The 12094-nt window shown below is 38.9% G+C and overlaps 1 protein-coding gene across 3 annotated transcripts in view; it reads right to left on the bottom strand.

Annotated features, from left to right (window-relative positions):
* LOC115017536 (neurobeachin-like) overlaps positions 1-12094 on the bottom strand; it is a 183874-nt gene that overhangs the window by 142556 nt on the left and 29224 nt on the right. For all 3 annotated transcript variants that reach the window (XM_029446066.1, XM_029446069.1, XM_029446067.1), the window contains exons 2-4: positions 1967-2198; positions 628-728; positions 302-397 (exon numbers count right to left, since the gene is read on the bottom strand). In XM_029446066.1, the coding sequence (XP_029301926.1) occupies positions 302-397; positions 628-728; positions 1967-2198 (429 nt within the window). The remainder of the gene's footprint in view (positions 1-301; positions 398-627; positions 729-1966; positions 2199-12094) is intronic.

The raw sequence follows: 12094 nt of genomic DNA, 5'->3' as shown, positions 1-12094 counted from the left end.
ACTACTTCACACCTGTTTTCTTATTGTAGGAAATATTCAAATGAAGAAGTTGAAGAGACAAGTTTGATTTGAATCGGTTCATCAAAAAGGAAAATAAGAATGAACCATCACAAAATACCAATTGCTGCAATAAACATATCACAATTTCATGACAAATAACTTTAAATGGCAGTAGAAAGTTTGACTTTTCTGTTAATTTGTGCACAATAATTATTAATTGTTTTACTCTGATAACCTGCAGGTCTAAAAATGCACATGCCATTTTATAATCGATGCAGAGTGAAAACATGTGAAAGCTTACTGCTGCACTGCGACCAGGAAAGTTGAAGAAGGCATCTGGACCGTGTCTCTGGGGCATCTGATTTAGCACCGACAACATTTTGACCGCATGCTTCGGCTGAAGCAGAGATAAAGAAAGAGTAATAACAAGACAGTCAAGGCTTTCACTCCGACTTGTTGGACAGCAGCCAATGTACTGTCAATTACCTCGTTCACTCAGTTTGTCAATTACAGAACAGGCCCTAAACAGATCAGAGTGATGGCTCATTGGGGGCAACTCAAGTGACAGTGTCAAACCAACACACACTTCTGCCTAACTTACTGCATTCGGTCCACACTATCACTTACCCAGAGGCCGCCTTCCCCTCGTAGCATGCTGAAGAGCAATTTCAATTCCTTCACTGTGATGCTGTAGCTGGCCAGCACTCCCAACATGTCCACTAGTAAGTCTTTAAAGAGAACATACAACACACACACACACACACACACACACACACGCACACACACACACGCACACACACGCACACAGAGAGAGAGAGAGAAAGTGGAGATGCAGCTGCATTTCACAGATAGTATAATTCCTGCACACTGCACAGGAGGTCCTCAATGTAAAAGGTATTCATGTGCATCAACTCCTGAGATAATAAACAACTGTTTCTCTTTAGTGTAGCTTCATTCTCAGTTCATTGTCTGTGAAATTCATTATATGTATCACAGTAGCACTTCCACACTACAATTACATGGAAACAGACTTGTAAATCAAAGTGACATCTAAATGGCGGGCTAAATTGTTTAACTTCGAGGAACAGGAACACTGCAGGGAAAACACATTTACAATTCATCAGCTGAAACATAATTTATAAATTAAACAAGGTATGGATGTAATTTGCATAGTGCAAAACATTAAAGTGACACCGACTTCTACAGACAACCTCACGGGGACCTGAATACAGATTTGAAAGGCTCATTGCAGAAAGGTAGAAATAAAACTAGTCGTCCCTACAGACTGCAATGTTCACAGACAAATGTTTGGGACGTGACTACACAGTGACCAAGATACAGCAATTAATCTCTGGATGATTTCTAATACCTAAATAAATAAATACTTAACATTTGTTAAAAGAGCTTAATGAGTTCATTATCAAATATATATATATATATATATATATAATATATAATATTATGGATCCAATATTGGAAAAGTCTAATTTGACTTTGACGTGTCCTTGAGACTTTTTGACGTCTGAAAGAATTGTTTGAATTAATTGAAATATGACAATGATTACAACATTGTAAAATAGACCAAATTAAAAAAGCATACTCCAAAGACTTTACACTTCATGTCTGCCATATGTTTAAAGCAAGAATTAAACGCCCTGCTGCCTTCCTTCACTGTTTGCCTGAATGTGTTGACATTATTGCAACACAGACAATACTATGAGGATAATTAAATAGTTTCAAAGTTTTGAAAGTATATTTTCTTTAATCTTGTTATTGTGGGCTTTTGGTGTGTGGCTGTTTTCACCTATGTAGAGTCCTGAAATTACCTTTTTTCATCAAAGAAATCTACATTGCAATTTGTCTAGTGGATATTAACATATAATAGAGATCAATCTGAAGAATAACATACAAGTACTACCACTGCTGCTACTGACCAAAAAAAGGCCTGCTCACACAATTATCATACCTGCTATCATGTCGTCCACCAAGCTCATTTTGAGCAGCACCTGCTGGATGAGGCCAACCTCAGTGCTTGTTTGCAGGTTTCGAACACTTTTCCGAAGAATGGCGGTTAACATGCTCCAGATTTCAGCCTGGCAGGTGACGTCACAGTGCCCCAGCAGCTCCACCATGCAGCCGATGCTTTCTGCATCCTGGATAATGAAGTTTGTCTCCAGATCAAACTCACCACCCACCAACTGCAGAATAAGACAGGACAGATAGGGAATGTAAGAAAATATTGGATTGTTATGCCTTTCACATGCTGTTTAAATGATATTCTGTTGATGTAATGCTCCATCATGGAGGGACATGGATTAAACTAAACTTCCAAACTGAGTTTTGCTTTCTGACCCAGCTTTCAACCCTGTTCTTGATCCGGTTTTTTTTCTGAGGGGAAATCAACCAAGAGGACCCCATCACATATTTTCCGGATCACTACTCTGATGTTAAAGGACTGGCCAGGACTGGAAGAAGAAAGTAAAGATCTCTGTCCTTCTAAAAGGTTTTGATCAGAATTTAAACACCCATGAAAACAAAATAGCCTGGCATTTAATGAAAAGAGAAGGAGAAGGGAGTCCCGACAGCCCTGCGGCCCCTTTTGAGTCACAAATGTTAATCACCATTAAGAAAGTAGAAAACAACAATCAATAATGCAGTTCTTCAAGTTCAACAAGCATGAAATTAGCCCTGTAAAGAAGTGCATGGTATATATGGAGAGCACTGACAACAACTTACTGGTGGGCATCAAAGCAAGCAGGTGGAAAATGGTTCTCGATACCCACTGCACATTACTGTGATTGACAGATAATAGCTAGGTGAAATCAAAAGCAGCCGAAAGTAGAGGAAAGAGTCTGGTCCATGAAGGTATGCATCGAGCCTAACCTCAATCATCATCATAAGATTTTGAGGCAATGATATTACAATGATGTGTGTCACTGGACTGCTTGGACTTTAAGATTGGATCAGCGTGTAGCTGCAGTGCTTGTAGTACTACCGTGTGAAAAGGTCCATGGCCGGATTTAAGTGCAATCCACAATTACATATCACATTGTTGTAAAGGTAGCGTAGCTCCTTCGGGGAATAGCTGAGTGTGTACAGTGTTTCTATGAATAAATGTTGCAGCTTCTCAAGAACCCACAATTTCCCGGGGAGCCCCGAAGTGAGAATCAACGTCAACAAAATCTCCTCTGTACTTTCAGCGGTCACGCACACAAAGAAGAGCTTGAAATGTGCAACACTTTCTAAGCATTAATTGGGATTTATAAAAGAAACATTATACAGTACATATAAAGATGACTCTCACTCATTTCATTTCACACACTACAGATCAGAGAGAAAGAGAGAGAGAGAGAGAGAGAGAGAGAGAGAGAGAGAGAGAGAGAGACAGAGAGAGAGAGAGAGAGAGAGCGAGAGAGAGAGCAAATAGCAAATAGCAAAATAGCAGTAACATTATATCTGTGTGTAGCAGTGCAGTTTGTACAGTTTATTTGTTTGTGAATAAATGCTGCAACTCCTCAAGACTCAAGCAGAGCTCAAGACCTTAGCCACCTGCTGATTAAAGTGAAGCTCAGCTCACTTAAGGTGAACTGACCTTTAAGGAGGACCAGCTATTCTCTTTTTAGTGAATCACCAGCTTTGACCAGCAACCAGACCTCTAACAACAGGTCTATTTGTATTCTTTTTATTAAAAAAAAATAATAGATTGTTTTTCATTTAAATGTCTGGAAGAGTCTAGTAATAAAATTGTCAAAGCTTATTTTAGTTGCTTTTTGTGAGATATGTTATGTGTTATTGTGTTATGTGGGCATATATCGTATCATGTTGATCGCAGGCCCCTAAATCAAACTTAATGGTATCGTAGCAGACTTTGTGATATCGGCAAATATGTATAGTTGTCCAAAGAATCAATATAATATCATATCTGAATGAAACTTGTGATTTACACCCCTAGTACAAACGTCTTTTTAAGTCAGAGTTTTATTTTGACGCACGCTATTTAAATTGTGTGTGCGTATGTACACTTTTAGTATGAATCCCATTGTTTTATAAATGAGACCTCTGGTCAGTTAAGTCATTTAAGACAAACTTGAAACAAAATCAAACATATTTGGCATTAAACATACTGACCATATAAAATATTGGACAAAAACCTAATAATAGAGTCCATACAGCACCTGGTAAACTCCCTTCTGCTTTATAATCATTTATGAATTTTATTGAAAGTGCAAATGTCTTGCTATCCAAGATGTAAGTAAGTTCAACTACAGTGCAGCACTATGAATGTAAGGTAAAAAGTTCAGATTAATGTCAGGACAAAGACATCCCGATCAATCTGCTGAAGACTGGAAAATGGTGGTGCGTTTCTGAATTAACAGTGACAACATAGTTTGTGTTTATTTGCACTGCGTTTTCCCACTACCCCCAATGCTTCTTACTTTGTTAACACCAATATATCAACTGATAGTGTCAAATATACTTTTTATGGATCCAGAGCAAGCCCCCTGGAAGTGCGGCAGGCTTTGAAGCAAATTTTCGTAGTGGCCAATCACAACTTCTGTGTTAGTTACGTGATGCCATGGTGCCCAAAAATACTTTTTCCTATAGACTTACATTGGGGAAGAGACATCTCTAAAGAATCATTTTTTTTGCTTAAGTAAATCAACTTCCCAGTACGAACACTTGAATAGCCCTTATTTAAATCATTAGGTCTTAAAGGTTGTAGAATGCGCTAATAGCCGAATCCAGGTATTTCAACCGCCTCATTCATGTGACTGAGATGAGACCAGCCATGACGGAGCAGCTGGGACGCGGGGTTTAAGGAAAATGCAAGTGCTCGTGCTCAATGGGCGCCATGGATGCGAAGAATGCCGGAAGATCTATACTCAAATGTCAAGCCATTTTGGCTTCATGCAACACTGAGCAAATTTCATATAAATGATCAGCGCCTCCAACACGGTATCCAGTTATTTTAATACATCCATGATCCAGAGGCTGTCAAAGATTGTTCATCCAAAAGTAAGTTATTAGTGACAGACCAAACGCTCTACTGTCGCAGCCATCATCATACATATCACACAATATTGCATGCAAGGAGTGGAAAAGAGCCATGAGGTCTAGAATAAACATAGTCATTAATTAATGCTATTGCCATTAATCACACTATTCACAGGCACGTCAAAATCCTGAGAAGTGGTGTAATTGCAAATTCAGATCCTCAGAATAATTTTCACCCATTATGCTACAAGAGGCAAACAAAGACATGAAATCACTGATTACACTATGTGGAGAGCAGAGCTTCTCTGAGCCATACAAAAGGTCTACAGAGTAAATCAATGCAGAGTTGAAGATCACTTAGGTTCAGTGATGATGTAAACCCCATAATCTATGCTAAGTAAATGACTGAATCCTTTATATACAGGGGCAAACTATTGCAGCCTGTTTACATATTACATCAGTAAATGCATACTTAGGTTGCATCATGCTCCACCAACACATCCCATAACCTGTTAAACTCATTCTAACAGCCCTCTCTGCCTCATTTACTGTCTGCAATGTAACTGTCACCTATCTAATAAAAGCAGAAGAATGCCAAAGAATATTGTGAACACCTGTCTGCGTATGTACGTTCCCACAGTTGACAGGACAAGCCTGATACAACTGAAACTATAAATGGTCAAAGGAGCTGTCAACAGAAGTTTGAGATAGACGTGTTGTGGCACTAATCTGGAGAAGGGTATGAAAAAATAGTTTGGAGCAACTAGGACAGTTTGTTAGAGCTTCATTAGGACCAAATGGCCACTCTGTCCGAGTTCCTCTGCACTGATGGAGAACCTGACAGAAAGACAACCGTCTCTGTAACACTATTAATTAGGTCTTCTTGGTAGAATAGCTACAAAGATTCCACTCCCAAATTAAAATGGCATATGGCAGCCGTAAACTTGACAGCACAATTTTCTTTGAAGTTTCTTAACCAACAATGCTTAATGGAATTACAGCTTTAATATTTTACATTATACAGTACAACTGCATAAAGAGTACCATGGAGAAGCACTCTGTTGGTGTAGCACATGCATAATATAAGTGAATTATGCTATCTGCAATAGTGGCGACTCCTACATTCTTATGTTTAAAAAGGGAACAAAAGCAGCAACAAGAGGCACAGAAAAGATATGCAGGGTAAATCTTCGCTCTCTCCAAAATCCCCCATCAGAATTAAATGTTTCATTTTCTTTTCGACTCCCTGCTGGCTCTCCAGGACTTATCTAAAATACTATAACAGCAGGAAACTGTGGCAGTGAGAGGATGTGGCTCTACACTCATATATTGTGCTCCTATCTCTGACTTCTGCTCCTGATGGTTTCTGATGATAGAACACCGTTAGCTTTAGCCCGTTTACCACAGTTACACCCAACTCAGTGTGCTGGTGAGACTGAGCTCCTCGACTAAATCCTTTCTCACTGAGATTCAGAGATGATAGCTCTATCAGTAATCTTCACAATAAAGCAGGAGTTGCTTTGGGAAAGACACAAGTGTCATGAATTCAGATGCAAATGATTCATGACATTCAAAGAAACAAAAAGGGTCATTTAAATAAAAAATAAAGATATGACAATTCGTTAAAACTGGTCAGGCTGTCCTTGGACATTAAAACGTTTGAATTAAAAACAACATCTAAAAGCTAACTAAAATGGCGTCAGATGATCAGTATTTATATGACAAAAAAAGGAATCATATTAGGAATTCTGCAGGAGTATGTTATCGCGGGCCTTATCATGCCATGTGGCACCATGTTGCCATGAATCTGCTAGTCAATCTGTGTTGCGGTTATTCACAGTCGTCATTGGACCCGATGATTTTAAACTTAGCTTGGTTCATGAGTAAATATGCTACTGAAAAGCATTTTACAATAAAGTTATTTTCAGTTTTTACAAATATAAACAGGCTTATTGGCCTGCACCTGTTGTTGCTTCGATCACTTTCTTTACATAAAATACATAAAACAGAATCTTCATAGTCCACACGTCTGCATTTTGTTTTGATGGGAGAACTGTTCATTTATGTAAGGTATTGAATTGGTATCGAGAATCGTGGAATTTCCCTGGTATTGATATCAACTACTTAATTTCTGGTATTGTAACATCCCTACTTCCACGTACAGCAAGCTCTTTTCTGAGTCTGTGTCTCACTATAGGGTGAACATTTTTAATTGATACGCTGTGTTGCAGTTCTAGTAAAACTTCTCAGTCAGTGTCAGCTTAAGCATTTTAATTTGCACACCTACCTAACCAATCCGTATATTCACATTGTTTCCATTCAAACACAAATGGTATTAAATCTTCTAATATTTTTTAGAATGCACCACAATTCAAATCAATAAAGAGGCGAGAAAGTTCTATATAGTGTGAATGCACTGAATTTGACACACACACACACACACACACACACACACACACACATACACACACACACACACACACACACACACACACACATACACACACACATACACACGCGATTGATGATATGATATGATTCAATGTGCTGGTTCAAATCAGGGTTTTGCAGACGGAGGTAAAGCTAGCCCATTTCCCTGTTCCCAGGAGAGGGGCCCACAGAAGGAGGAAACCTGCCTCTTGCGGCTATGGCTAATCATATCATTTCAATTAAGAATATGTGCTGAGGATTATTAAAACGCTCAGAAGCTCAGTGGAGCTGCAGGTCGATGATTTGCAAACCAGAGAGGAAGGTTATAGAAACAACGCTACAATGTGAGGCAGGAGAGTAATACCACTTTAATTAGGCTCTAGCTGGTATCTATGCAGCTCAAGCTGGCAGACTTGTCAGAGTGGTTACAGGAAAGTAGTGAGTGACAGCTAGCTCCCTTCACTGTAATAGCACAGAGACTTAGAGAGAAGGACTTACCATTCACAAACCAGAGGTGAAACTAGATTAGCAACAATGCCTTTCAGTCACCCTTAGACATTGGCCTGAGGTTCACTGAACACCTAACACGCTTACAGTCACTTTCACCTGGCTGGCCAGGAAAGAATGAGATCATGTGATGTTACAGATAATCCAGCAGAGCATGTTGTGTCTGAGGAAATTAGCTTGAGCCATTATTGTGATTCTTTAATGTGCTGGGAATTGTACATTCCACCAAACAGACATTTATTTTACTGTGCAGCAAAATCAAAAATTGTTTATGTGAAAGCAATTAAGGTGTGTGCTTTAGTTTAATTTGTCAACCCTGTGGCTCCTCTCTTAGCGTGATAGGGTTATGAGCCTTAATCAAGTATGGGTTTTTTTCTTAGAAAGTAATCATTTGTGCGTTATTGCTATGAGGCAGAGAAAAGAGAGTTACATCTGAGCCCTCCAGAATCCCTCCACTTTCAACCGCTTCTGATTAGACCAGAGCTGAAGGCTCGCCGTCGCCATGGTGACAGGCAGCAAAGATTTGACTTGAGACAGTTTCCAAGGGAAGCCTACAGTGGCCACTAAATTGGGTGGAAATAAATAGAACTGATTGTCCTATTTACAAAGGCTGCTCGTGGAGTACGAACATTGTAGTGAAGGAGCCTCTTGGGGGCAGATGTGGAGAGGAGGGGTGTCCTGCATGAAGCTCCAACATATGATGTTCAGTGTTGCTAACAAATGATGGACGTCATCAAAAAGACAATATAATTTAGGAGCTTATTCCAGTAAAAGAAGCAAGTCATGTCTTTCCTCCTGGACGCTCTACCCAGACGCCACCACTCGTCTAAACCAAACGGAGTAATTCCAGTAAGTGAGAACGCGTCGGACAATCTCCTGCTGTGTGCAACGTGTGTGAAAGGGGAACTCTGGACCTGATTCTCCACACACTGTCCAGGGTTCATATGAGAATGGGTGTAGTAAATACAATAACAAGGTCCAGCTTCAGAATTAAAAGCCTGCATCTGATTTTTAACCCCAAATGCAATCAAAGGAATAAAGTATGATGCAAATATGTGGAGTACAGTGGAAGAAACAATGAATTGGCCATTTTGCAGTCAAGTGCTAAGCAGCACAGTTAAACACAAAATCCATATAGAATACTTGGATTCTCCAACGACCCCTCTCTTTTCACAGACACTAAAAAAAAACTATTTTTCAGTAACGATGAAGCAAAGGAAGACGAATGTCTTTGAAGTGTTCTAAAGAAAAAGATGTGCTATGTAAGTTATGTAATAATAATGTATTCTCTACTTATTCAGAAACGCACTAGCATAAATAACTTGTATATTTTTTTCTTAATTTTTTTTTTCAGAGATAGAAAACAATTCAGTCTTTTCTTTTTGCAATATCTCGTATAATGAACACTTTTAAAATGCCTGTATTTTGAAGTACATGTGATATTATGAATATACAATAGCAGCAGTAATTCTGCGGTAATGAAACGTGAAGGTTAGAACATTAATAGCTTGCATAGTAAATGAACAGACAGATATTAGGCTGCCATTTCAATTGGTGGTCATAACCATATGCATGCATTTTTTGGTCAGCTAACATCTAATTTCCTTCTTCTGGAACCATACCATACAAACTTGTATTATGCATGTAGTAAAAAATAAAACTAAATAAAAAACAATTGCTAGACGCACAGAAAGAGGATGATATGAGTCAGGGCCGACTGGACCACTGACTTGTTGACCAGATTGATAACCTGATGCTCTTTACAAACAGATTCATATGCAGAAGCTGTAGGCTCGGCACAATATGTTGGTATCGGAAGCGTTCTGGTTTCCATTTGTAGTCAGAGTAGTGTTGGAACACTGCTATGTCTCAAGCCAGTGTCACCATTATGTTGGTATTTTGGTGCAAGCAAGTCTGATTATTAACAAATACTAATTATAATTCATATTAATAAAACTATCAAATAGAAAATCATAAATATGGGTTGATGATAACTGCCACTACAATGAAGGAGGTGCATTAGTTTAAAAAAAAATACATTAAAATGGCTATCAGAAGGCATTCATAATGATCAAAAATAATTGCTATATTTAAAATAATTGTTAATTATAATAATTAGTATGACTTAATTTACACCAAGGCATCTTAATGGGGGCACCACATCTTAATGAGAAGCTCTGAATCAGAGGGAAATTATAGCAAGTTCATGTAGTCTCATAAAATACACTAGAAAATTAAATTGGACATTTGAAATATAAATAAGTATGTGGGTGCCTTCCATCCGATGCAGTGGGCTGTGGTGGCGTGCTTTCACCAGGCCGGTGGCCCCATGGAGGTCCGGAGAGTCCAAACAGTATTATTGATCACGTTCAAGCATCTTTGGTTGAATGCAGGCCAATATGGTCCGTATGGAGAGCAAAATAGGTGTATTGCATTGGCTGAGATGCATTCTCGCAACCCATCGGCTAACCTCTGCTATGATTGAGCTTTTTATCAGTTTAAAATAAGCTGGTAAACTGACGACTTGTGAAACAATCCGGTCGTACACGTCGTATCTCTACTCCAACTCCATTCTCGCATCTCAAGTTGCTAATCGGCTGTAAACAATGAGCAGCGCACAGATAAGGAATCTTGACACAGATATCCTCTGTGCCAATGGGTTTCCAAGATTGCTTACCTGCCAATTATTAGCATTTAATCCCATTGTTTCTTCAATGTGTAAATGTTGAAACAAATGACTTGAAAAGAATGATGTATGAAGATATTATGCAAACAATCTCATGCATTGGGACAAAATGGCACTGCCACTCCAGGGAACTGTTATGATGAGTTAAGCTGGAAGCCTACCTAGGGCCATTCTTTCTTTACTCAAAAAACTTAACCAAAATAAAAGTTCAAGTCATTTAAGGAACATGGTTGTGGAACGTTGGAGAGAAATCAGCTTTTTGCTTCTGTGGTTCCGTTAAGTTTGATGAATGGACCTCACATCAATGTTGAGCCATGCTAATGACCACACTTCAAATGCCCTATCTACCCTCTTTGCTTCAATGAAGAGTTAAGCACACCACAGAGCTGCATACCAACTGGGAGGGAGAACATTATTATTATTTTTCCCTTTTAAAAAGGCAATAATCATCTAGAACCCACTGAGAGGAACAGAAACAGAGAGGGAGAAAGAGAAAGGATCAATGAGCCAAGTTGGCAATATTAACTTCCTTCTTGTTTATCTGTCTTTTTGTTTAGTCCTTAATGTATAATCATGAGCATAATTCAATGGAAATTTAGACTTCGGGTGGTCTAAATTTCCCTTTTAAGTATTTCAGAAATGCTGCAGTAAAGCAAATACACGTTAACTTAGTAAACAATATTCTCACTAGCAGAAGATTCCTCTAGATTCAGATGCACTGATATGACAGTCTCTGAAGTGATACAGGACCATATCTTTCTCCTGACAAGCTTGAGAGAGTGGAACACTTCCTAATTTTCTACTTGATCCGGTTTCATATTTGCATTGCCAACATCACGCAACCATGTCAAAACTGCACCTTTTAACAAATGTAATAGTGGCCATGTGGCTTACTGAATCATTTCAACACAGGGATCAAATCAGTCACCTGAACACATAAACAAGCATCAGCCAGAAGTTAGAACCAAACTTTCTTCATCACGCTACAGAGTGTGAAGCAGCAGATGTGTACACCATAATTGATGGTATAGTACATGATTGAATAGCTCGACCTAGACAGGAGATAGGACTGCATAATGCCCATTTCCTTCTGTGTGACACCTGGAGATTATTCTCTCATTCACTAAAAATGACGCTCAGTCTAACAGCTTCCAGACAGCAGCCACCTGGTACGTCTGAATTTCTGATTACATCCCCTGCCATTTAGCTAGAGTGTGGATCCATGGCAAGTCTATATATCTTACATCCATATGTGCGATAGTGGTTGAGCAGTGAAAAAAACAGCAAAAAGGGATCATAAAACATGGGAAGAAAATATGTAATTACAGTTCATACAAGGAACCATAAAAACAACAAGATGTAGGTTCCAAAATGTAATGCCACCAATCCCTTGATTACAGCCACTGTGTCTACATTATGAGGTGAGAATCACAGTAGCATGTTTTTACAGAACCTACACAGGAGCATTGACTGGAT

The sequence above is a fragment of the Cottoperca gobio genome, chromosome 13, assembly GCF_900634415.1.
Source record: "Cottoperca gobio chromosome 13, fCotGob3.1, whole genome shotgun sequence".
Lineage (NCBI taxonomy): Eukaryota > Metazoa > Chordata > Actinopteri > Perciformes > Bovichtidae > Cottoperca > Cottoperca gobio.
This window is presented reverse-complemented; position numbering and strand designations above follow the sequence as displayed.